This window comes from Phasianus colchicus, chromosome 1 (genome assembly GCF_987193195.1).
Source record: "Phasianus colchicus chromosome 1, bPhaCol1.hap1.1, whole genome shotgun sequence".
In the NCBI taxonomy this organism is placed as follows: Eukaryota; Metazoa; Chordata; class Aves; order Galliformes; family Phasianidae; genus Phasianus; species Phasianus colchicus.
Window position 1 is genome coordinate 51,639,660 of NC_143436.1, and position 25,593 is coordinate 51,665,252.

The window sequence follows — 25,593 nt, forward strand, 5'->3', positions numbered from 1 at the left end:
TAAAAATAAATCGTCGTGCCTCAGGATGGGCACTGAAATGCAATGCGGGGCCTCGTTTCTGGGGGAGCCGAGTTGGTCGCTGTAGGACAGCGGGCCGGGATCCTTCCCTTGATGTAAAGCGGAGGAATTTGGGATTTGTGCTTTTCGCGTTTCAATCCGAAAGCAAGTCGGGAAGGAGCGGCACCATTGGGCCGCGCTGCCCCTTTAAGAGCGAGGCGGTGACGTCATCTCCCCGCGCCCCGCCTCCTCCTCCTTCTCCTCTGGGGACGGCGCATGCGCAGGTGGGGAGGGCCGAGCGGGGAGGGCCCGGCGTCGCCATGGGCTGGTGAGAGCCGCGCGCGCCCGCCTGCCCCAGCGCCGCTGCCGGCGCCCGCCCGCGGGGCAGCGGGGCAGGGCCCGAGCCCAGCGCCGGGCCGGGCCGGGCCGAGCTTAGCCCCGCCCGCAGGTAAGCCGAGGCCGGGGGAGGAGAGTAGCGGTGCTGTGGGGTGCTTGAGGGAACCAGCAGCCCCTCGCTGAGGCGGCCTCTGCCAACTCCAGGGCCTGGTGGGGCCTGTGCGTCCCACGCAGCTCCCTCCCCTCGGGGCGGTGCTGCCCACGCGGACGCGCAGCCCCCGCGCTGCTGCTGCTGGGTGTCACCCTCCTGTGTCGCCTCGTGTGGGGACGTGCGGGGGTCTGCCCTGCTCCGTGGGTGCTGTGTAGGTGTACGGGGAGGCTGTCAGTGCGTTCCTCTACTGCGTGTGGGTTGGGAGCCTGCTGGAGGTTCTGGTCGTCCTGTGGGGAGTGATTCAGGCTTGGCAAGCTGAAGGAATGGGAAGGCTTGTGCGTGTCGCTGGGTTCTGGTGAGTCGTAATCCGGGAAAAGGGATGGAGTGGGTTTCAGACGGCTTTGTGAAAGCTCCTTGGAAGGTGGTGAAGCTGTCAGAGGGGGAGGAGGAGATGGGGGAGATGGAGAGGAGATAGCAAAGGTGGGAGCATTGTGAAGAAAGTTTGGAAACGTTCTTGCCACGTATGGAGCTCAGTTGGAAGTAATCACTGAAGAAGACAGGCTTCCTCCTGGAGAAGTGCTGAAGAGAAAAAGATAAGGTGTGATCAGTGACAGAACAGCATGTGCAGGGGAAATAGTAATGTTTTGTCCTGAGAAGTTTTCGGTGCCCCATCCCTGGAGGTTCAAGGCTAGGTTGGATGGGGCCCTGGGCAGCCTCAGCTGGTGGTGGATGGGCTGGGTGAGTCTTGAGGTCCCTTCCAGTCCAAACCATTTTATGATTCTATGGAATGTCTGTTTCCTATTCTGTAGTAAGTAGGCAACAATCGATGAAACCAAGCTTACATCCTGCTAACAAAGACCTGACTTTTGTTTGATACAATGGTTACCTATTCTGCTGAATTTGTGTTGCTGGAATTTCTCCTGGAGTCCAAGAGCTTAGCATTCTTCCTAAAAGGGGCCAAAAGTCTCTTTAGAAACATTCCTGCTATTCAGATTCACTATATTGAAGATTTGTGTTTGTGCAGTAGTTTGAGAAAATTCACACTTTCAGGATGCTACTGACACTAAACACTAGGACTTAAAGGAGTGGTGTGGTGGTGATGATGATGATGATATCCCACAGCTGTCTACTTCAGGTGTCCTCAGGAATACAGGATGCTTGTGTGTTCACTCTGGTCTAGAGGAGGAGCTTTTAAGTACTTAACACCATTGTTACCACCATCATGCTGCAAACCTTAAGTGACACGTATGCAGCGTGTGGTTGTTTGCACATCTGGAACAGAGGTGGTTTGGTGTTGCTGTGGAGAGATGAGGAATGCACTGCTACTGAAGCCAGTGTTTTGAATCGGCTCATGGTGTGCCTTGAGTCTCTACAATCTTGAAGTGGTGTAAGTGCTGTTCTTACTTCTTCCCAAACTCCTTGGGGTTTGCTTTCTTGTGGAAGGAGAACAGTTTCTTGCCAAGACGTTACATCCTCCCAGAGCATGCAGGGCTCTGAAGGCTGTTTGAAAGCGATAAGGAGGATTAAAACACTCAGTTAAAGTAATGTAAAATACAATACTGCTTAGACTGGAAGCAGCTTTTGGAAGTGTTTTTTCATTCTGTTTCATTATGAACTAATTTAGGAAGGAGCAACCGTTCATGTTTTCAGCACAGCAACCCTCAGGATGTTTTTGGAGATGAAATATTGGTAGTGAAGGCTGTGAGCTCCAACCACCTTCCAGGAGCTTCTCTTGCTAGCCATCCTTCTCCTGAGGATAAGTACTTGCTCCCAGCAAGGTTGTCTCTGGTTTTTAACAATCAGCTCAGCCTCTGAAGGGTTTTTGTTTGTGATAGTGTAAGTGAAATATCTGGAAAGGCAACAGAACAAACCATGTTCAGGGAAAATGCAGCGTGTGGGCAAGCTGCCCAGGAGCCTTGCTGCACCTGGGTGTCACCAGATCCTTATAGCCCCTAAGGGGCACAATTTACAGGAAATTCTAGAAGGAAGTACCTTATGTGTTCTACCTGCAGCACTGAATGTCACTTAACCCATTGGGTAAGTGCATATTTGTCTCCTCAAGTTTGTCTCTGTATTGAAAGGATGGAGATGCTGCTATTATCATCTTACAGTCACAGTGTGTGGGATTTTGGTTACACTGAAAGGATCAGCTGTTTGGGGACACTGGATAATGGAGAGTGACCAGGAGCGGAGAGAGATGGCATCACAGTTTCAGCTTGCCTTTTCTAAACTGAAAGCATTCTTCCCTCCTTGGCTGTGTTGTGCATCTGGCACCTTAGACAGTATGTGACAAAAAAAAAAAAAAAAAAGAAAGAAAAAACCCAAACCTCTGTGGTTCAGCAAAGAAAATGCCACATGTTACCTCGTGTGGCAGTGAAGCTTTGAGAAGGAGATGAAATGAAGTAATGCCTTAAAAGTTGACCTTGCCATGCCACTGTTCCTTTCCAAGGCTGTAAAACATGCCATGATGATATCAGAGGATGCAGAGCTGATAGCCTGGGAGCCTGCAGTTGTCTGCTCATCTCTAGCACAAATACAGCCTAAGCAGTGGTGATGAAAGTACCTTTCTCTCTCCAGGTCACTTAAAATGAGATGGAAAAGAGAGTTGTTCTCTTATTGGCTCACTGTATCTCATCTCTTTGTGGCTGGTTTTGTTAGGGAAGAGTGGTTAGAGTTGGGTGAAGTTGCTGGCAGCTAATTGCCCTAAGGCAGCTGGGAGTGACTCCAGCTGACTTTCAGACTTTCCCCTGTTCCAATATCTTTGTGATGGCACTGGTTTTATGGCAGAGCTTTAAGCCAGAAGTTATTCGTAAGGGCTGCTCTGGAAGTAATGCCTCCTGTTTTATGATGTTGGCCCATGACATCAGAAGTGGATGTAGAGTTTGAACCTTCTCATCAGTATTTTGTTACGTTTTGTTGCCATGTGACAGAGGGCAGCACAGGGGCTGTCTGACCAAATGGTGTCTGATGTGGAAGTACCTATGAAGCAAAGGTGTGTTACTGAATTCCTCCATGTGGAAAAAATGGCACCTATCGACACTCATTGATGCTTGCTGAACATTGATGGAGACCAAACAGTGGATGTGAGCACAGTGTGGTGGTAAGTGGTACGTTTCAGCAGTGGTGACAGCCATGTGTATCACTTCAAGTGTCTCAATCAGCTCTTTGTGCAAATCATCAGATTACAACCAGGAAGCTGTGTACAGAGCTGAAGATGCGGCCCTCAGTGGTAAAGTAATGTGCACTGTGCACTGTCTTTTGGGATAGGAGAGGGGAGATCCTCCTAAATTTTCTGGAACCCAGACATACCATCAGCTCTGACCTCTGTATCACGATACTGACTAAGCAGAAAGCTCAAACTTGCAGTTAGACCAGTGAAGAAGACAATCTTTCTCTTGCAACACCGTAATGCCAGGCTCCATGCCAGTTTAAAGACCGTGGAGCACATTGCCAGTCTTGGCTGGTCTGATGCACAGTACCCATCATGTAGTTCAGACTTCCATCTGTTTGTGCTGATGAAAGATGGACTGCGTGGGCAACATTTTCCTAGCAGCATTGCTGTCATAGCAGCTGTGAAACAGTGGGTCATCTCTGTTGGTGCAGGTTTTTATGAGTGCATCATGCAGGCACTTGGTTATCACTGCTGAAAACGCATGGCTAATGGTGGGGACTGTTGAAAAATACTGTTTTGTAGCAGCCTTCAGAAGAGGCCAGGCAAGGGTGTTCCCACTCCTGTCTCTACTCACTGTGCTTTTGGCATCAGCTTGAGGTTGGTTTCCTTCCTTAGAGATCACTTTTCTGCTTCTGAGCTTCCAGAGGTAACTTCTGTGTAAAGGAAATGTTGTGTCTGGGTTCTGTCCTTATATAGGGCTTTGCCTCTTTTTGTGGGAAGGAGCTCCTCCTCACCCAGGAATCCAGGAATACAAAGCTCCTATTTCTGCTTTTAGAAGGCTGATCTGTTGAATCTTTGTTTTTCTTGGAATAACAGGGGACAAGAAAAGTGTACCTGGGACAAAACAGGTGTAGTGATGCTTCACAGAGTAACTGTATACCATGTAGCAACATCAAGACTTGTCTTCTGTGCCTCAGCACTTTAAAATGGGGAAGGATGAATGCAAGCAGTGGTGGCATAAGTTCTGATTTGACTTTGTTCTTGAGGTTTTGGGAGATGAAAGGCAAACTTCCTCTGTGGTACCGGACACAAGTGTTTGCAACGCATCCTTTCTGTCGCTGCCTCTTTCCCCTTTGCCAATTGCAGAACATATCTGTAGTCTTCCTATGTTTCTCTCCCAGGAGCAGAGGGCTGTACTGGTTCATGTGAAGCAGAGCTGTGAGAAACATGGCAAAGGGATGCAGCGCATGGCCCTAGTCCCAAAGGGCAGTCGGAAGGATGAGAGCATCCCTTCTCCTCCTCTCCATCCTCTTTTCTCTCTTCTTCCTGTCACCTTCCAAAAAAGGGACTAGATGTTGGATGCTGACCTATTACAATGTGGGTCAATCAGCTAAAAAAGAAAAAAAGAGGAGGAGGGTAGAGGGGGGGGAGGGCTGCACGAGTACAGCGAGACAACAGAAATTAATAGAGCAGAAAAAAACTCTGGAAAGAAGAGTGTGCGGCTCGGGGTAAAAGGGTTTTGTTGTTGATTCTGAGTTTTAAATGGGTGCTGTGGAGGGGAAGCAGCACTGCATTAGGGTGGGGTAGCTAAATGGAGGGGTGGTGGGAGCTGGGAGTAGCCAGGATTCATGTGTCATTCCTGAAAGCTGGACTCAATGATCCTTACTGGGGCCTTTCCAATTCAGGATATTCTGTGATTCTCTTAAAATGAGAGGAGAAGTTGCACAGGCTTGCTGAAAGTTATGTGTGTGCTGTACACTCCTGCTTGTACTCAGGTGTGGGATTATCTCTTAAATATGGCATAGCGTGGGTGCACCTTTACCTGGACAACCAGAGTCCTCCTGGATGCCCAGCTCCAGCACTTGCCTTCTGCTGCTCCCCACATGCTGAACTCACTGATTTGACCTCCGTGCTGCTCTTCTCTCAATATGAACAGCACATCCCTCTCCTAGCTGAGCACAGCTCATGTCCAGTTGGCGTTACATGCATGGGTATGAGGTATGTGATGCGGAGCAACTTTCAGGAGCTTGAGGTTATGAAGATTTTGTCCAGTGTGAGTAGTAACATGTAAATAAGTCACACTAGCCAAAATTGCATGGCTGGTCGCACACTTAGCTCACAGATTGTTTCAGGAATGTGATTGGAGAGCTTAAAAACACACCGTTGAGACCTTTTTATGTCTTGTAGCTAACTGAAGTAGATGCCACCCCAGAGAGCAAAAGCAATTTAAGATGTAATAAATTTAAAAGCATTTGATTTTCTTTTATTGCTATCACTGGTTTGATCTGCACCAGTGGCTCTGGCACTCTGTGGCACTATTTAGTCCTGCCTCCCTTCCTGCTTTCTCTACCCTTTGCTAGATCAGCTTGCTATGCTGTGCCTTTGGGGGTTGAAAAGAAGTTAAATCAATTACAAATTTGCAGTATATACCTGGCACAATGGAAGGAGCTGATCCCAGTTGGCAATTCTGGGCATTCTTATAATTAAAATAGTCTAAAATAAACCTTGAACCATTTTGTCATGCGTTCTTGTACTCCTTCCAAATGTAGGGGACATTCTGAAAACCACAAAGCTCCTGCTTCATTGATGCCAGGCTTTTCCTTGTGGCCTAATAAAAGCAGAAAGTTCTGACTTCAAATCACCCGCTGCACAATGGTAAGTGTGGAGTTGGTCATAAGGAGGAGCAGCTCCTCACCTTGCAGCCATCCAGGAGGACCTCACAGCCAGGTTGGGTTTGTTTCCTAGCTTGTCCCGTGTAACAGACGGAGGCTGAGCTGTTAAGGCTCTTTCCCGGGATAGCTTTGTGTATTGTTCTTTGCTCTCTCAGCAGTTTAGAAATGAAATACTTTCAGCCTCAGATGATCTATTTTAAAAGCGCAGATTGTGTTTGCAGATGGCAGAGAGCAGCTTCAGAGCGCTGCCGTTCGCTCCTGGTGTCCCACTGTCAGCTGTACTGCACTTCAGAACCTGCAGGAATTTGGGGACCCAGTGCTGCAAGCACCACTTCCCTCCTCTTGCGCAGTGTCAGGAGTGGGCTTGGTGTATTTATGGCTGTTTATCTTGATGTAGAAACAGCTCCTCCTCACTGCTAACATTTTCCATGCGTTGACGCAAGCCAAAAATGAAGTTTTTTTGTTTCCACTTGTGCCAGATCCCTTCTGTTTACTGTTCCGAGTTTATTTTTGGTGGAAGAAGCTGCCGTGTTAGTGTTAGGGACAGAAGGCCTCTGTTTCCAAAAGACACAGGGATGGCAATCTGTTTCTGATGGAGAATGACTGCGCTGCTGTTCTGCTGTGGCCGCGGGCTGTATGGGCGCAGCCGGCAAGCGGCCGAACCGCTCTTGTGCAGGATGGAGCCCCTTCCCTGTAAGGGTCTTGGTAATGCTGTTTGGCATCTCAGGATAGCTATCTTGGTATAATTAGTCCATGGTTTTCTTTTTTTTTTTTTGTTTCTCGTTCTCACTCTAAGAGCAGAGTCTGGTGCTCCTAAAGTGGGGCCCTCTGTATTTACTGGAATTGTTCCAGAACCGTGTGGATGTGGCACTGAGGGACGTGATTAGTGGGCATGGTGGGGATGGGTTGGCAGACTGGATGATCTTAGAGATATTTTCTAACCTTTATAATTCTACCCAGACAGACTTTTTGGGTATGGTCCAGTTTCCAGTGCACAGTGCCTTTCCTGGTTACGCATTCTCCTGGTCCTGTTTACAATGTGTTGTATTGAGGGTTACCTCCGGGGGGAGCAAGGTAGTAAGTTGGAGATGGGGAAGCTTCAGAGGGAAATACAGAGGGGAGGAGTAAGGGTGCAACTTTACTCTCCCTTATAAATGGAAGCAGTGACCTGGAGGAGAAAACAGGATGTGATGGAAGAACAAGGAATTCTTCCAGAAACTCCTCAAGGAACTGAAAGCTGAAATCTGGGAGCAGGGAGTTGAAATGCCTTTTCCCACATAGGGCAGGGAGCAAGACTTTATGGCCACTGGGCTTGCTCGTGTAGGTACCATGGGCAAAACCATCCTGATCTACATGAAGGTTATGTGACTCTAAGGGACGTGGTTAGTGGGCATGGTGGTGATGGGCTGACAGTTGAGCTAGATGATCCTAGAGGTATTTTCCAACTTCTGTGATTCTCTTCTATGAAATTTATAATGCGTCAGATTCCCAGTGCAATACAAAATAAATTGATGTAGGTTTCTAAATGCCCCTAATTTGCCATATGGTAATGTCATTGGATTGGTACCTCACAGTACTGGGAGCTCTGCAGGCAGAGAACAAAAAGATGGTTGTCCCATGTAGCTTAAAATGCATGAGAAACAACAGCAAAGATGCAGCCAGCTGGGAGGGGCACACAGAAAGAGATTGCATCCAGTAGGCTGACCAGAGCTGGGCTGCTGCCTAACTGTAGTGGCAAAGTGGAAGAAAGGAGAAAATGCAGGAGAACTGGAGATAGCTTTGTAGACATCAGACCTTTTCCCCAGGCACTAGAGGAAGCAGGTGGTGTGGTAGGGGTGATGCTGTGATGGAGCTGGGTGTCCACTTATAGAATCATAGAATCATTTGAGTTGGAATGGGCCTTTAAAGTCATCTAGTGCAACTCCCCTGCAATGAACAGGGATACCTACAGGTAAATCAGGTGCTGAGAGCCCCTCCAGCCTGACCCTGGATGTGTCCAGGGATGGGGCATCCACCACTACTTTGGGCAACCTGTGTTAATTTGGATGTGTTAATTTTGAACGTTCAGGCATGCAGTGTTCCTTCATGTTTCACTAGGAAGGAGAATGAGCTGAGGGTTATAATCAAGAAGTAGTACTGACCCATGTGAACGTATCCTCAGGCTGCCCTGAGACAAGGGGTGCTCTCAGATCAGTGGGTTGGGGCAGGGGAACAGTAGAGTCCCACTGAAGAAACCGTGCGTTTTTTGTTTCAAACACAGAGCTGGAAAGAGTTACTGGTTGCAATGACTGTGTGAATTAAAGGGGATTAGGCAAGGAACAGTGCATAATAATTCAATTAAAGACAGTTGGTGTACAATCACAAGAGGGCAGTATTAAGGTTATGTATACAATTTGAACTTGTAAATGCCCTTGCTTCTGAACGCTTAACTCTTTTTGCTGTTTCAGCTCCTTATAAAAGAGGGAAGTGCAAAGTAGCAGAGCTATTCCCTTTCAGTTCTTCTGTTCTGATGATGTGCCCAGTGTTGTATTTGGGGCTGCGCTGTTGGTGTGGCTTGCATAAGAGTGAAGCTCCAGGTCCTGCCCCTCCTGCAACTTTATGTGCAGCTATAGAAAGCTGGAACTTAGAACAGGAATATTTTGGAAAAAGAGTGACTGGGAAAAGCTAAGAAAAGCCAAGTTTGACAATTATCTTACGAATTAAACCATAGCAATTGTGCACTCTTACAAAAAAAGGGCATGCCCAAAATTATTAGGAGGTTGTCAGGAGGCACTATGATGCTGTTTCCCTTGGTAATAGTGTCTTTGCTACGACAACAGCAAAAGCAGCTTTTACGGTTCACAGAGCCAATGGCAGTCTGCTTGTGATCTTGGTTTAAGTGGATTATCTTCCTCCAACTCAGAGGTCACATTAGAGCCTCCTTATGACCATATTGAAAATAATAGTTGCTTTACAACTTGGACCTGTAAGAATTTTTTTCCATTGAATGAGAACAGCTTTTCATCCATGGGTAATGCTGCTTTGTAATCTTGCATATATGTGTGTTCTGGGTGTGTTTTCATGGGTCAGCTGGCTTTTAAACACCAATCAGGCTAAATTCACATCATGGAGAAAATGATGCTAAGTTAGCAGAGTTAGTGATAGGCTGACTAAGTATACCATACCATATGGTGTTTGATAAAAGCATTGCTTTCATGCTCTTCTTTCTAGCCAGGACAGCTTTCAGCATGTATCCTTCCAATGCAAGCACTTGGGGCTGCGTGTTGCTTTCAGAATGGCATTAGGAAAGGTAGGGGTTGCTTGTGGAAGGAATGGGGATGCTTTCCTGCCCCCTTGCCTTGCAGTAGGTGAATGTGGTGTTCATCTTGTTCTTACATGTTTTTGTTGCAGGTGGGGGATGACGGCTGTGTTGTGAGTGGAAAAGAGGTTCCTGAATACTGTGTGCTCTGTTGTATTGTATATGTAAGGGGTGGCAGAGGCAGACTTACCAGATCCTATTCGTAAAGCATGAGCAGGCAAAGCTCTGTTACTGTTACTGTTGTGCTCCCAAGTCCTTCTAGCTGAGCTCAGTTGCTGTTGGTTCTCTTTTGTGACAGGTCCTGTCTCTTGGGCAGTTCTTCAGCAATCCCAGGTGGAACCTCACACTGAAAGGCACCATGATGGTGATGACTGACGTCACCGCAGCCCCCAGACTGGGGTCAGCTGCCACCACGCCAGCTGTGGCTCCCAACTTCTCCTGGTTGCCAGAGGATGGCAGCCCCACAGCTGTGGAGCAACCGATATTCCTCATGACCACCGCTGCTCAGGCCATCTCAGGTTTCTTTGTATGGACAGCTTTGCTCATCACCTGCCATCAGGTAAAACCCTGTCACTGCTATTTCTGACTCTCTCCCTTTCCCCACATGGTGGAATACATGATACCTTTGGAAATCTCTGCCAGATACAGCTATGTTATGGAGGGTTGCGGACTCTGAGGTGGTACGAAGGCCTCTTCTTTGGGGTTCTAATGCATTATTTATGCTGGTTAAGGTGGCAGCTTTTGTATGAAGGCCTTTTTCTGCCCAGGTTCTGTAGTCTGACTGGAGAGGAAACAAACGCTTTACAGCCAGCAGGTGCAGAACATTTGGCCTTTTCTTGAGTGTTTGCAGAAAGGTGTGTTCTCTCAAGCTGTCCTTTCCCAGGTCCTGTAGCTGTAGCTAGCCATTTTGTTGTTGTGTCAGCTGTTAGCTAAATGATCCTGGTCATCTGTTGTTTGACATACCTCCTTTGATCTACTGTGCCAATGGATTCCCCAAGCTGAACTCTGCTGTGGAAAGGAGTAGCAGGAAACGTTTTGTTTTAATTTTTCTCCCCTCCCCTCGTTTTGGGGTAGGTGCCCTGGGAGCCAGAACAACATGAATGCTTCATCCTGTTCTGTACCTCTCATGCGGTTGTCATGTGAACTGAAAAACAGTGGGGAGCCCTGTTATTTATCAACCTGTGCTTTGTACCTGTTGGTCAATAGATTCCAGAGTGATGACTGGGGCCTAGAAAACTACAGCCTGTTGATGGCGTACAGGGGATAGTGAAGCTCAGAAGTGGGTTAGTCACTGATGAATAAGAAAGAGTAACACCTGCAGTTTCACCAGCTTGGGTAACAATTGCAAGTGCTGTGGGTCTTCCTGTTTCGGGACAGAAATTGATCAACTACCAAGGGTAGGAAGAAAATCTTTACTGTGCAGCGTAGCATTGCATAGTTAGGTACTGATACCCTTCTCCAAAGAAAAAGTGATGGAGGTCGGTGCTGGAGAGACTCTGTTGATTGAAGCACACTGTTGTCCTGTTACAGGAAAGCAGTTCCTGTCTAAAGTGCTCTCATAGGCACATAGATTGCAGGGCTCTTGTGACATCCCAAGGGCAAAGCTTGGAGTCATCTGAACCCAGGTCTCAGCTGTCCCTGTGCTGGGTGAGGTGTGTCACTGGAATTGTCACAAGGAAAAAATATCACTAAGTTAGCATTAGTTTATTTTCAACCTGTTCTTGACAGGAAATGAGGCTTTTGGAAGATCCTTGTGGGCTGGGGAGAGGGAAGAAGTGTATTTTGAGTCCTTCAGTCAACTTTGACTGAACCTGGCCAAGAGGCAGAAAGATATGAAAGGAGTTAACTTCCTGTCCCTCACAAGAGAAAGATGAGGTCATCAATGTGTGCTTTATTAGACCCCGTAGAATCTGCCCAGCACACCCATATCACATGCACACCCGTATGGAGTGTGAAGCTGCAAACAAATGCTTGTGCTACTTCAGGCAGCCAGATCAGCCAGTCATGAGGCAGATACGTAACAAACAAGGTGCTATTAATTCCAGCAGCCACGACAGCAGCTTGATTAGGGTTGCTGTGCAAAGGCCTGGCCTCTGGGGAACATGCCCTCTGCTGCCTCCATGGCCTGCAGAGTGTACCTGCAACGCCAGCTGAAGCTCCTGCTGTGCTATTAGGCCATTTCAGGAGTGGTGCTCATCTTCAGAGTGTGCCTGTGGTGGAGTCACCGACCCTGGAGGTTTCCATCTACGTGTAGATGCAGCACAGAGAGACGTGGTTTGGTGGGCGTGGTGGTGATGGGTTGATGTTTAGACCAGATGACCTTAGTGGTCTGTTCCAACCTTAATGATTCTATGATTCTGAATAACTTTTCCACCAGGTGAGCGTCCTGTGAAAAATACAACTTCATTGTGGGATTTAGTAATGGCCAAAAAACTGTGGGCAGTGCGAATGGGCAGGATAAGGACATTGAACTGCCCTTAGCCTATGACTTTGGGGGGATTGGCATGTGCATAGACAGCCAGACAAAGTGAGTGGTGTGCTGTGTGCTTCCTTGGAGCACAGCCCAGTGCCTGGGCACGGTGCTCCCTTGGTGGCTGAGGCTTCATGGCCATGCTGTCACAGATGTGCTGCGTGGCAGTTTTTGAGCAGATGGGCTGTGGCACGTTGCCTCTGCGCTGTTGCGAAGAGCACTCTCAGGTTGTTTCAGGTGAAAGTCTTAAAAACATCCAAAACTGCCTGGAGAGTGAACGTGTTCACAATGAGTGTGTGCTTCTCTGTTCAGAGAAAAGGAACCTGCAGTGTTGTCAATCTTAGGTACTTAAAATAGGATAATAGGAACATGAGATTAGTAACAGGAAAAAATATGATGAACAAAAGAAGAAGGGAAAGGTGATGGTAATAACGGCATAATCATTCCCAACCAGAAGCTAAATTAGAAGTGCTTCCACTTCTTTTTCCTCCTCCTTTCCTTTCTCTACAAACTAAGGGATGCTGTATGAATGCCATAAGATAACAGCACTTTTTTAATGCTTACCACCCTGAGGTTTCTTGAGACAACCAAGAGTTGTTTTACTGAATTTGTTTTCTCGTGTGGTTCACCAGTTCCACTTTCTCCTCTCTACTCCACATGCTGCTGACCCTGGTTTTCCTCTCCATCTTCCCAGATCTACATGCACCTTCGCTGCTACAGCTGCCCAAATGAACAGCGCTACATCGTTCGGATCCTTTTCATTGTGCCCATTTATGCTTTTGACTCATGGCTCAGTCTCCTGTTCTTCACCAATGACCAGTACTATGTTTACTTTGGCACAGTGCGGGACTGCTATGAAGGTAAGGAGGGCTCAGACACAGTGGGGGAGGTGGAAAGTCTCTACCCTGAGAGAACTGTTGCTACTGGTTGAGAACAAGGAGAAGCATCTCCATCGTTTGCTGAGATACAGTCTTATGGGGTATCTGACTGGTTGACCATGGCTTGCTCAGTGATTGAAAAATGACACCTCATCGATTCCTGGACTCTGAGTGTGACAAGATACATTGAGCTTTCCCTCTTGTGTTCTGCAGAGACAAAGTTGGTGATTTTTCTGGTCCTTTGCTTCAGGAAGGTATAAAGCAAAAAATGCGGGTGTTTAAAGCAAGGGATTGATTAGTTCCTGGCTCTTAGAACAGCCCTTAGTAACCAGATGCTTGCTTTGAACTGTTTGCTAGTGAAGTATTCCCATTGTCTCACCTTGTGGCCCCTTGTGTGATGGCACAGCATAGCACAGCCTCCACGTGCTAGTGTTATTGAGGGGTGATGTGCTTCGCAGTCCTGCAGGAGAGGATGAGTTAGTGATGCTTTCATTTTTGGTCATCTGCTGCAGATGATACCACTAACATTTTATGTGAGAGAGACAGTTACTCTGCAATAAACACTATCTAAACATCACTTCTATCTCATCTGAAAAAGAGCCTTCTGCCCACCCACAGGAGAGAGTGCATTCTGGCAGCATGCTTTTGAGGGCAGTTTATTACCATACCTGCATTAAACTGTTTTAGTGAGATCTGCATTGCAGAGAGGTGCCCCTGACTGCGAACAAGTTAATCAGCTCAAAGGACCAGTGGCCTTCCTTCACATCCATGACAGTGCCCTGAGACACAGCAGCAGCAGCAGATGGCAAACGTGTGCACACAATTCAGAAGGCAGCTTTGTTTGGGCCTGTTTTTTTTTTTTGTTCCTCCCTACTTCCCCGCCCTGTGTGTGTGTGTAGGTCTAGCAGGAAGCCTGCTGCTCTGCAAAACTCCTCTCCTAGCAACAGCCATTATTCCTCTGCCTTGCACAGGGAGTTTGCAAACATCAGAGCCTTTGCTCAGGAGGCAGCCCACGCTTCAGAGCTCACCAATTTCCTCAGCATGTTGTGCTGTGTGAAGGGACTGCAGGTGGAGGTGAAAGCACATTCAGCCAACAAGTTCTCCGTTGCTTTCTGTGAGGACTGCTTTGAAACTGCCTCTTTGTTCTCTCCTCCCTTTGCCATTTTCCTCCTCGCTTTTTTTTTTTTTTTTTTTTAGGAAGGCTCTATGTTGGGAACTGTTGGGTTAGAAAATTCTGTTAGAGAATCACAGGAGAAGACCCTGCTGATACATTCTGAAATCTATCTTGGGCCATTTATGGGCTTCATTTCATAGTGTGTGTTAGGGGGAGCATGGTTTGGTGTTCTTTCCATGCGACTCCAGCAGCCAGGTTTGTAAAAAAAAAAAAAAAAAAAAAAAAAAAAAGTATCACTGACATGAGTAGATTTTTTTGTTACACCAGTGATGTGAAAACATCTGGTGAATGCAGATCAGGAATGGAAGAAAGTTGTTTTGCTGGTGCAGTTAGCTTTGATAATTAGCACTTGTTTCTTTGAGGGATGGGAGGGCAGATACTTCTCCCACCTCAACTTTTTTGTTTACTTCCTCTTCTGTGGAATGGGCAGCTGGTATTGTAATGACCACATCACAGGGCAGGGGTCACTGGAGGGTAATAGGAAAAGCTCTGCTTTTCTTCCTCTGAGTGGTTGGAGCTGTCACCCAAGCTGCAGGAAAATTGCAGGCAAAAGAGCTTACCACAGTTATTTAAATAACTTTTCCATGTTTGGTGTTTTCTTTCCTAATTATGGCTTTCACAAAGTCATTGCACTGTGAACATACCTAACTCTGGTCAGTAACTAAGATTACAGATGGAATAGCAATTTCCCAGTTACATAAGTAGAAGCAGATATACCACAAGCTTTTATGTGCTGTGGCATTCTTGCCAGCTAGGCACATCTAGAAGCCATTAATATAATGTTTGGAGGATGAGCATTTTGGGCAGTGTTGAGTATCTCTTTTCTAGGACATAGTTTGGATGCTTGTAGAACAAATTAGAGTCTGTGCTGGCAGTAAACTGTGGAAGTTCTTCCAGGTGGCAAAATAGACCTGAGGTCTAATAACTGGTTACTTGGTGAGGTCAGGTTCTCAGCACAGTATATTAGGCTTTTGTTCTTATTCCAAAGTTCCTTGAGACTTCCGTTTCCATCCCAAATTGTTTTGGTTTTGTATTATGTCAGTGCCAAAGGCCCAAACCAGGATTTCAGTAGTGGAATTCCAGGGAATGTCTTGGAATGGAGTATCGTAGAAAATAAAGTTGAGAGAAGTGTTGTCTGATCCAGTAGTGATTATGAGAAGTGAAGAGAGCGGCAGCCAAGACTTGTAGAGGCTAACTTCATGCTCAGTTAAGTGGTTTTGGATCCCTTGAAAAGGAAACAGGTCAGTAATTATGATAAGAGTCCTCCCCACTGTGTCTTTGTCTCATTTTATGTGTATCAGCACAGCTGAGCATTGAAAAGAATTGAAGTGGAGCAGAGTATTAGTGATCAGTCTGAGAAGGCTCTTCCTCATCTGTACCAAATTGCTGAGGGAGGCAGAACAGAAGTAATCCAAGAAGAGAGCTGTTCAGTGCACAAGAAGTTTCAGCTTTCTGAGGAAATGAAGCACAAAGCCTGTTTGTTGAAAATATCCACCAGACATGAAAACAAAGTTTCACTGATTGGTGGAAACACTTTCTCCAACTTTTATGCCTGCAATTCATCACCTCAGAGATAGTGCTTATCACTTCAAAGGGCAGAAGTAGGAGATATGGTTGATGGATCAGAAATAACTTTTCCATATGATTTAATACTAGTGTAATGTCCTGGAATAATGCACAGGAACTCTGTAAAGAGTGACATCTTACAGCTGCCAAGTAAAACAGGCTGACCACAGTTTTAAATGATCCTGTGACCCTTTTGGCATGAGGAGTAGATCTGGCCTGGGACCTTGGCCAAACTCCAGTTCAGACAGTCTTGTGAATGCTGAGGTAGGGAGTTAAATACAGTGAAAACAAACTGGAGCGTTTTAAAAGGAAAGATGCTGCATAAGCAGTCCCTGCTGATGTTTGGTCTGTTGCCTGCTCTCTCGGTCCTTGCACCTGTTTTGATGTTGGTTGTCATTTTACTCTCATTGATGTCTTTGCAGCCTTTGTAATATACAACTTTCTCAGCCTCTGCTATGAGTACTTGGGAGGGGAGAGCTCCATCATGTCTGAGATCAGAGGGAAACCAATCGAGTGAGTATTTATTCTGCTTGCAGCACAATGTGTTCATCCTTCTATACCAGTCTTCTGTGTGTCTATCCCTGTCCCTAAAAGCTCTGTCAGGTGGCAAAAGCCTGCTGGGTCTGGGCAGGATGGCTAGCGATGGCTTATCAATATCTTCCTCCAACACAGATCAAGCTGATCATGTCCACTTAGGCAAGTTGGATTGATTCACAGCTTTTCTGAACACCTGCCTCCTCCTTTGTTCCTTTTCTTCCTTTCTCCTCCTCTGTATCTTTCCTCTCTTCCGTTGGTTGTGTGCGCTTCCTCTGGGGTCTGCTTTTTTCCCTGCTACTCAGCTTAAAATAAATTGTAAAATAGTTTGGAGTATGGAGTCAGAATGTTGTTCTAAATATGTCTCTGAAAGAGGCTGTGACTGTAACTGTAGTCATGACTGGAGAAATCATAGTCCTGTGACTGCTACAGAGGAGGCAGGCAGAGAAGATAGAAATCTTGTGCTCTGGCCCAGATCTTGCTTCTAATCCTTGTAATCTGTTGTTGGTTCTTTCAGGTCCAGCTGTGTATATGGGACTTGCTGCCTGTGGGGAAAGACCTATTCAATTGGATTCCTGAGATTCTGCAAACAGGTATGGGCTGAAAGAGCTGTGCCGTCCTCCAGAATTGAATGAAGTGTGTGGCAGGGTGACACTATTGCCTTTTTGCTGCTGAACTTTGAGGTGTGTGTTCCTTTTAGAGGATTTATAACGTGATTTTGAGGCAGGCCTGGAAGCTGCTGAGACAGTGTTTTGGTTTTTTTTTTGGTTTTTTTTTTTTGAGATACATTAACATTTTCTACTTAACCCCAAATTAAGAAGGCCTAGCAAAAGACAGGGTTTATCTCCTGGATCTGATGTTAGCCCTGAGATTTTCTCTTCCCTTTTGGGATTAGAGAGGTCCCAACTTTAAGAAATTAATGGCTGTGTTGTGTTGCAGAAACCCAGCAGTTGTGTAACAGCCTCCCAAATTCACAGTGCTTCTGTCATGGCTAGTAGTAGAGGAGGGGGTGGAGGTTAAGCACAATACAATGATTTTTAGGAGGAACCAAGTATTGCTCACCATGTCTGTCTGCTGAATTGGGTATGTTGAGGGGGAGGGAACAAGAGAGATCTAAACCATGATATAGCTCTTGTCTGCTCATCAGGTCAGTCACCTCTGGCTGCCTTGAAACAGCAGGTGAGTTTTAAGGCCTTGTTCACTGACCAAAATGATCACATGAGGTTTCTCTGGAGACAACGTGAAGCACATCTGATGCTTTGAAAGGGCTTAGTTCACTGTCATTTCAGTTTCTGGGATTAGATCTCTGCCCTGCCTTCTTCTCCACATTGTGCCCCCATCATCTGTGTCTTAGTAGCGTGGAGAAACATGAAAGGTATAATGCAGACTCATAGTGACATCCAGATTGGCCTTTTTGAAAGGAACATATCTTTCTTTCCTCTGTTCTGTTTGTGTCTATTTTGTATTCTGCTCTCATGCCTTACTTGTTTTCTTCCCTAAGCTGTTCCCTTTATGCTGCTTCTCTTGTTGCTCTTCATTTGTACACCCCATATTTGATCCCACGCATAAGCTTATCTTTTTGCTTCTAATAATATTAACATTTGCCTTTTAAACATGTCATAAGAAGGCATTACACTCATCAAGATGAAGGAGTGCTGGAGTGAGAATTTCCCTTAGACTTCTTGTTTCTCATGTCCTGCAGCCTCTGGCAAGTATCTACATGGGTTGCACGTGAGTGTGTTTGGAAAGTTTGGGGTTTTTTTTTTCCCCACTACAGTGAAAATTAGAAGCACTTTTTCTTAGGCATTTTGCTGCAAATATTCAGCTCATTTGTTAACTCTGGCTTAGGTGGACATTTTGCTTTTGCTTTGCTGTTATCTGGCAGCAGTTCTTCTAGTCAGGCCAGCCCTTTGCATACAGCCAATTCTGCTGTGGAGGCTGTGAGGGAGGTGTCTTGCAAAGTGATGTGCTAAGTACTTCCGTGCTTCTTGGCTCAAGCTTACATGTTGCCTTGGTGAGAGGTCTTTGACACCAAGACTCACTTTCTGCTTACTTCTAGACTTCCAGGATTGGTGAGTGAGACCTTCCAAGGCAAATTCCTAGAGAGGAGAGGGACACAGAGCAGATCTCAATGCTAATCTATGTAGGATCCCACCAGTGTGATAATCAGGAAGAGAAGTGTGCTGGAAGAAGCACCTTGCCCATCTTACTCCGGCCCTCAGCATCTCTAATGCTGCCTCCCACCTCCTCCACCTGTATTTTCTGCTTTTCCCAGTCCTCTTTTCCCAGTCCCCTTAATCCTGAGGGTATCTGTGTATTACATTATCTCCTTTTCATCCCCTCTCTCCACCCCAAGCTGTTCTCAGACAGGTGCCTGGTAGGGCAGTCAGTCTGCACATATTGCCTGAGATCCTGCAGCAGTCAGTCTGTTGGTGGCTATGATGTAAAATCTGGACAGATCATTTCCTTAAAATTGTCCCCATCGAGGTTGTTAGCTGGATCTGTGTCTGGTGACCCTCACAGATGGGTCACACACAATCCACATGCTTCCCGTATGCCATAGCATCTTCTGGGGAAGCATCTAAAAATAAAATGCGATGGTTTGGGTTGCAGAGAAATGGTTAAGCCATCTGCAGATTGGAAGGAGGGGAAGCTCAGAGGACAGAGCTGTTTACCAATTAGCCTGACCTTTTCCAGTTCACATCTTTACAGTGACTCACTAACTGGCATGTGCTGGGGTTTTTAATCTCCTTGAAGTCTTATGACCACTAACAAATTGCACTGTATCCAGAACAATCATTCCTCTTTGGTTTTGCCTTCTTTCTGTGCACCGTCCTCCCTGCATGCGTGCAGGTCAGCACCTCCCCAGGCTGTTCCAGCCTTCTTTGGGGAGATATGAGTAATGTTTTAGGTTAACGACCTTGTGCTCTTTTAAGACCTTAGCGTTCGACTTCCCTCTTTCCAGAAGGATGTAGGCTGTGCTGGCTTTGAGAGAGAGTTCCTCTTGGAAGCCATTCTTTATACCTGTAGTGCCTACAGCCAAAATGGAGAGAGCAGATCCCAAGTGCCTTAGAGTCCTTCTGTCCTGTACAAGCAGATAGCACACACACTTCCTCTGAATCTCCTCTGTCTCCTCTTGGGTGCTTCAGTCCTCAAGCACAATTGATTAGCAAGTGTCGGACTCCTTGTTGGGGCTGGATTGCATTGCCTTGCATGGCAGGTCACTGTGTCCACTGGATGCTTGTTTGGGAACGTGACTTCATGTACCTCCTGCCTTCTCATTCCCCTTCTCTTATTCCTGTAGGCTACCCTGCAGTTCTGTGTGGTGAAGCCCCTCATGGCGATCAGCACAGTCATCCTTCAGGCCTTTGACAAATACCAGGATGGTGACTTTGAGTAAGTATGTTTGGATAGAATGGAAGTTTCAGTTTCCCTTTCTCTGCTGGGCCTTGGGAAAAGATGGGGATGCACATAAACTGAATTTGTATGTGAGAGGAGAGGGCAGAGGTAAACCTGCTGGTTTCAGGTTTCTTCTGCTCTAGTTTGGGGGAGAGAATGGGACAGAGAGGCAGGAAGGAAATGAGATTCCTGGTACTCCCCAGTGATGGTGACAAGGGGAAAGGATCATACTTGGCTTTCAGGTGTTTGTGTGTTTGCTCTCTTCAGTGTAACCAGCGGCTACCTCTATGTGACGATCATCTACAACATCTCTGTCAGCCTGGCTCTGTATGCCCTCTTCCTTTTCTACTTTGCCACACGTGAGCTTCTGAGTCCCTACAGCCCAGTCCTCAAGTTCTTCATGGTGAAGTCTGTCATCTTCCTCTCCTTCTGGCAAGGTGAGCAGCTTTTCCCTTCGCTTTATAGCCGCAGAGAGCTCTGCGCAGGGACTCGGATGCTAGAATTGATAGAGCAGATGATTAATTGTCAAAATGTCTTTCTCTTGTTTTTTTTTTTGTTTTGTTTTGTTTACTGTTGTATTTGTTTTGTAATCTTTTGTTGCTTTTCCTAGGGAGAGCTGATTTGCATTTCTGAAACAATCACACACATACAGCATGAGGTGCTGCGGTTTTATCTGCGTGCTGCCATTTTATTGATTAAAGTGGGACATCTAAAAATCTTTTTAGTGCTCTGTAAACAAAATTGTAGTAGCTTATCTGTGATTCTTGTGCTAGCTGACTGCAAAATGTGCTGCTGCGGAAACACTTCTTCGTATTGGTGTTTGTAAAGGACATTCAGAATATGTACACATCATGATGCAGACGCCACATCAGAGAGCTTAAATTCCACCTCAGCTTAATGCTTCTTACTAATTGGCTGTAAGCAGTTCCCTATTCAGTGCCCTACTTTAGTTTACCGAGTTACACTTCAAAGACTAATTGAGTATATTGAACTTAGATGGAATTTAGGCTGTTGGAGTTTGGCCCATCCTCCCTGTGTATAGACAGACTAATAAGCTGTCTAGTTTATCATGTTGGGCCATCTGGTCACAAGCTTTCTGTCTTCACTGGAATTCTTCAGCCACCTGGTATGTGGACAAGGGAAAATATCCTTCTTACAACTGAATGTCATGCTTCTCTTGCACATTTACGTGAGGTTATTCCTTTGTTCAGGGATGCTTCTGGCCATCTTGGAAAAGTGTGGTGCCATCCCCAAAATCCACTCTGCCAATGTGTCTGTGGGTGAAGGCACAGTAGCTGCTGGATATCAGGACTTCATCATTTGTGTGGAGATGTTCTTTGCAGCCATTGCCTTGCGCCATGCCTTCACATACAAGGTGTATGCGGACAAGAGACTTGATGCACAAGGTAAGAAATATGCCAGTACACGTGGCCTGTCTGCTTGGTAGCAAGACTGGGTGGAGATTGATCCCTCTGGGTTCCAGCACATTGATATGACTCTCAACCTACATGCTTGAAAAACATCACATCCCTTCCTTCGTGGTGTCCGAGCCGATTCATTGTGCAACAGTTCTGCAGGCCAGAAACCTTTCCTGAATTGCGTGGTTCCCTTTTCAGTTCCCTGATATGCCACCCATGATAGCTTGTTGCAGACCTCAGGGTAGCATGAAGTTGCATCCTTTCAATAGAGTGGATTTGTCCTTCTTCCTGTCTCCCCAGAGGGGAACTCCATTGCTCCAGATTGTGCAATAGTCTGGAGGCAGGAGAGACAAGGCCTGAAACAGTCTCTGTTTTGACTCCAGCACGGGAGGATGAGGCTGTGCTTTAGCAATATGTTTTGCCTGGAGGAGGAGGATCTTCCTGTAATGGTTTTGAAGGTGGAGCTGCTAGAAATCTTATTTTAGGGAAGACAGAGGTGGAAGTTTTCGGGGAAATGGGGCTTTTGGTTCCCCAAATAAAGGTATTCCTTCCTGTTGGGGATGGATGGGAGTCTGCGCTGAGCTGCTGGAAGACAGCAGCGCTGGGGAAGTGTTCATGTAGATAATCCCTCCATCCCAGCTGGCCCCAGAGGTCAAAGAAGAGCAGTGGCTACAGCTAGGGGAGCTGAGATCTGTATGTGATGAAGGGGTAAATTGCTATCATGTACACTGGGGATGATTCGGTGGTGGGTCTTGTTCAGTTCTTGTTATTTCCTCTCTTTTTCTCTCTGTCTCTCCATCTCTCCCCTCCCTCTTTTTTCTCTCCCTTGCTTTGGCCACTGGTCCCTGATGCAGCCGTTCCATCATATGGGCCATACGGTAGGTGCAGCATGCTCTGTGTGTTTGTCTCAGTTGGTTTTAACTGGGATATGCTGTTCTGTCCTGGTTCCCAGCCTGTCTACTACCTGCCCTGTCCCTTGTTCCCCTTCCTGTAGATCTGTAATCTGACTGCCTCACACAGCTGCTTTAGGGTTGTCCAGATACATTGTAAAAGAGCCCTGTACAGCAGCGTAACACATCTTTAGAGCATTCGTGTTGGGACTGCATGAAACATTTCTCCCCGAAAAACTGAGCAGGCTCTAAAAGGAGCTGGTTTGCTCCCTCTCAGCCCAGTCTCCCTTCTCTCATGAATACTACAGCTAATCAGCATGCCTTGGTCGCTGGGAGAGCTCATCCTCAGAGCTGAGCAGAGCCAGAGGCCCATGCTGGAAGCGGAACTTAGAAGCTGGGATAAATGGCAGCTCCTAGAAAAATGCCTAGCACTTGGGTGGGACTGGCTTCAACTGCTGCATCCTTTGCTGTGACACCCTCCAGCTGTGGTTCTGCCTTGTACTGCCCGTCTCTCTTCCTTTATCTCCTGTGTTCTCCTCTCCCCTTTTATGATTTCTTTCCTTTTAATACCACCCATTTCCAGTGAGTGGGAATGGCAGATGCCATTTCTTTGATGTTTTTAGAAGTTTCTTGAGTTTGTTTTTTACTTCCAAAAGCCTTTACAGAAGCACCTCCTTACCTGGCTGTCTTTGTCGCACCCCTGAGCCAGCCCAGATCACACGTGGGGAGGTTGTTGCTGTACGTCCCATTCTCATCTCCCCTATTTGGTGCTGAGTTGGATTCACTCAGACTTGGGGAGCACTACTGATAGAACTTAGCACCATTTATTTGGTGGCATTTTTTCAGCTGCTGCTTAAGGAATTCTGTAAAGTAACTTCTGCAGGACTTAGGAGTGCATGTTCCCTGTTCTCCTTCCCTTCATGTTAAGGCGTATGGAGGAAAGCAGTGGTACTCTTTACCTGTTCCTCCCCGTCTCACCCCAACAGGTCGTTGTGCTCCCATGAAGAGCATCTCCAGCAGCCTCAAGGAGACCATGAACCCCCATGACATCGTCCAAGATGCGATCCACAACTTCTCCCCAGCCTACCAGCAGTACACCCAGCAGTCAACGCTGGAGCACGGCCCACCCTGGCGCAATGGCAGTCATGTCATCTCACGCTCCCACAGCTGCTCGGGTGCCCGTGACAACGAGAAGACCCTCTTGCTGAGCTCTGATGATGAGTTCTAGGAGAAAAAACTGCCAGCACAAGCTATCATTTTCCCTCCTTTGTTGCTGTTTTTTTCTTTTTTTAATTTATTGAAGCAGAAACACGCAAGTCATATCACCTTTAGTGCAGATTGCAGAAGTGGGCATTTCCCATTAGCTTTTGTGGATACGGATGCAATGAGTGGAATGGAATTAGGGGAATGGCCAAGACTTGCTTCTCAAGCCCATTCCTTACAGCAGCAATTGACTGGAATTAACTGAAGCAAAGCTCCACTGTCTGGGGCTCTGCCTCCCACACCTGCTCAGCTTGATGTGGTGTGTGACTGGCCAGAGCTTGGAATCGTGGCCAGAAATGTTTTGTTTTCAACTGGACGACCTGACTGCTTTGAATTCCTCTTCCTGAATGATTGATGTAGGCACAGCTTGCACCCCCAGCTCCCCGGTACTAACGTCTCTATGATCCTTGGGAAATGGGATTAGGATGCAGTGATAAGCATTCCTGAGGGCCAGAGTGGAGATTGGACCCTCTGTAGCCATTGCAGTGAATATTTAGTATGGAACATCTTCTCTCACCCCTCTTAAGCACTGCTTATGCGGGCCTATACTTGAGTGAGTGTAGGAGAAGAAGGCAGGACTGTCGCCTTGTTCTGCCCTCTCTGCTCCATGTCAAAGCTGCCTGCTGGAGTTCAGCAGGGGTGGAATTATTATCTCACAAGAGCAGAGTTTTCTATCACCAGGTGTCCGAGCTTCCCATCTCCCCTGCATTCCTGGGGCAAGATGCTGCCTGGAGCATCTGTCTCTTGCTAACCAGGGTTGAGAACTGGCCATGACAGGTGGTGGAAGTCTGTACAGCTCTGGCCATTTCATTCCTCTTGGGGAAAGGAGCATTTGTGAACACTAAGATGTTCTTTCCTCTTGTTCCCTGCCCCCTACCAACAGCGCTGCCTCTCTCTTATAGTTGTGGATTGCACCAGCGGCTGTCAGAGCAGGTCCCAGCCCAGGTGTCTTGCAGGTGGCCTCCCCTGCAAGCTGCACGAATTTTGCCCTTTGACCGGAGTATCTGAGAAGGGATGCACCTTTCCAGATTGCCCCTTGTTGCTCTGCTAGGAGAAGCAGGGTCTGATTTACTGCCTGGAGTTCACCTTCCTTCCTGTATCCTGATCGCTGCGCTTGTTCATTCACTTCCTCAGAAGCGATGGTGAGCAAAGAGCTCCTTGTGTCCTCAGCACCCCTACCAGGTCAGGAGCAGCACACACTGCAACAATAGGCAGTTGGCTCCTGCTTTTCCTAAACCTGTAACTGCTTATGTAGACACACAGACACTATCTACCAGGCTTTTTGTGGGCTTGGTATAAAACTCCTCATCCCATAAGCCACCTGGAAAGCAGGACTGAAGTTTGAGCTTTCCCTCCATCTTCTGTGGCTTTGATTAATAGGTTTTTAGCCTGGGGTATTTATTTTAAACTTCCCCTCCTTTTTAGAGGACAAAATCCCTTCCTCCCTTCCGTTGTATTTGCAGGCCTCGATGATGTCCCAGTGTCACTTAACCAATGGCCGTACCCAGTGTTTGTTGCATTGGATGGCCGAGATCTGAAATCTCAGAAACTGCCCTGTTGAGCCTGAAGATATTCCAGGCTTGGGGAAGCATTTTCTAAACATTATTTTAAAGCGTATGCTGCATCTATATGCTGTGCATAGGATCTGGATATTCTCAAAGCTTCCTGTACGTAGAGGTTTAAAGTATAACTCTGTTGCACTAGCTGCCTTTGGAGAAGCCTGGAGAAGAGCTAGCGCCCAGATAACAGCCAGCTGCCATGCATTATAATTTTATATATATATATTTTTGTAACACTAAGCAAAACCATCTCTGAGCTTCCTGCACTCCCCTGCAACAGGCCAGCACCAGGACAAGGATCGGCTCTGAAGCCACTCTGGTTTGGTGGAGCAAATCTCTAACCTGAAGACCCAGAGCTTGAGACCGAGGGCATCTCCTGCTCTCTCAAGCAGTTCTGCTTGTGGTAGCCTGAGGCCAGGAGTAGGTCCTCAGAGCTGCTCATTCCCTTTCCCTCCTCGCCCTTCCTTTTTGTTTACCATGTAACATACCCATGGGATTTGTTTATTATTTTTCCATGTAGACTAGTTCTTTGTATATAAACAACTGAAAAAAAAAAATGTATGATAAATAAGACAGAGCCACCTAGTTTTGTACCTATTGTGTTTAACTGATGTGAGCTCAGCGACAAGCCGCTCTCTCTATTTTGGTCTTTGTGAAGTTATACTCTGCAGAAATGAGCAAATATGACGACAAATAAAAATATAGAGATAATATAGATTGTACTTCAGCTGCCTCGCGTGACTTCTCTGAACCAATTCTGGGTTTGTGATGGTTCCAATGCAGCACTACTCTTTTGGAGAAGAAATTTTCCCCAATATCCAACCTGAACCTCTCCTGGCACAACTTAAGGCCATCACCTCTTCTATTGCTGTTACC

At 46.7% G+C, this 25,593-nt stretch overlaps 1 protein-coding gene across 3 annotated transcripts; it reads left to right on the top strand.

Annotated features, from left to right (window-relative positions):
- The first annotated feature begins 298 nt into the window (after positions 1-298).
- TMEM184B (transmembrane protein 184B) lies at positions 299-25,439 on the top strand. 3 transcript variants are annotated; one of them, XM_090142276.1, is made up of 10 exons: positions 299-445; positions 9,865-10,125; positions 12,731-12,896; positions 16,077-16,167; positions 16,706-16,781; positions 19,493-19,584; positions 19,855-20,024; positions 20,799-20,993; positions 21,860-21,883; positions 22,882-25,439. In XM_090142276.1, the coding sequence occupies exons 2-10, from the start codon at positions 9,925-9,927 to the stop codon at positions 23,121-23,123; spliced, it is 1,257 nt and encodes a 418-aa protein (XP_089998402.1). In that variant the 5' UTR covers positions 299-445; positions 9,865-9,924; the 3' UTR covers positions 23,124-25,439. The 3 variants fall into 3 exon arrangements, with proteins under 3 accessions (XP_089998402.1, XP_089998411.1, XP_089998396.1); XM_090142285.1 differs by lacking the exon at positions 299-445 and adding an exon at positions 536-839; XM_090142270.1 differs by lacking the exons at positions 299-445; positions 21,860-21,883.
- Positions 25,440-25,593: the final 154 nt, after the last annotated feature.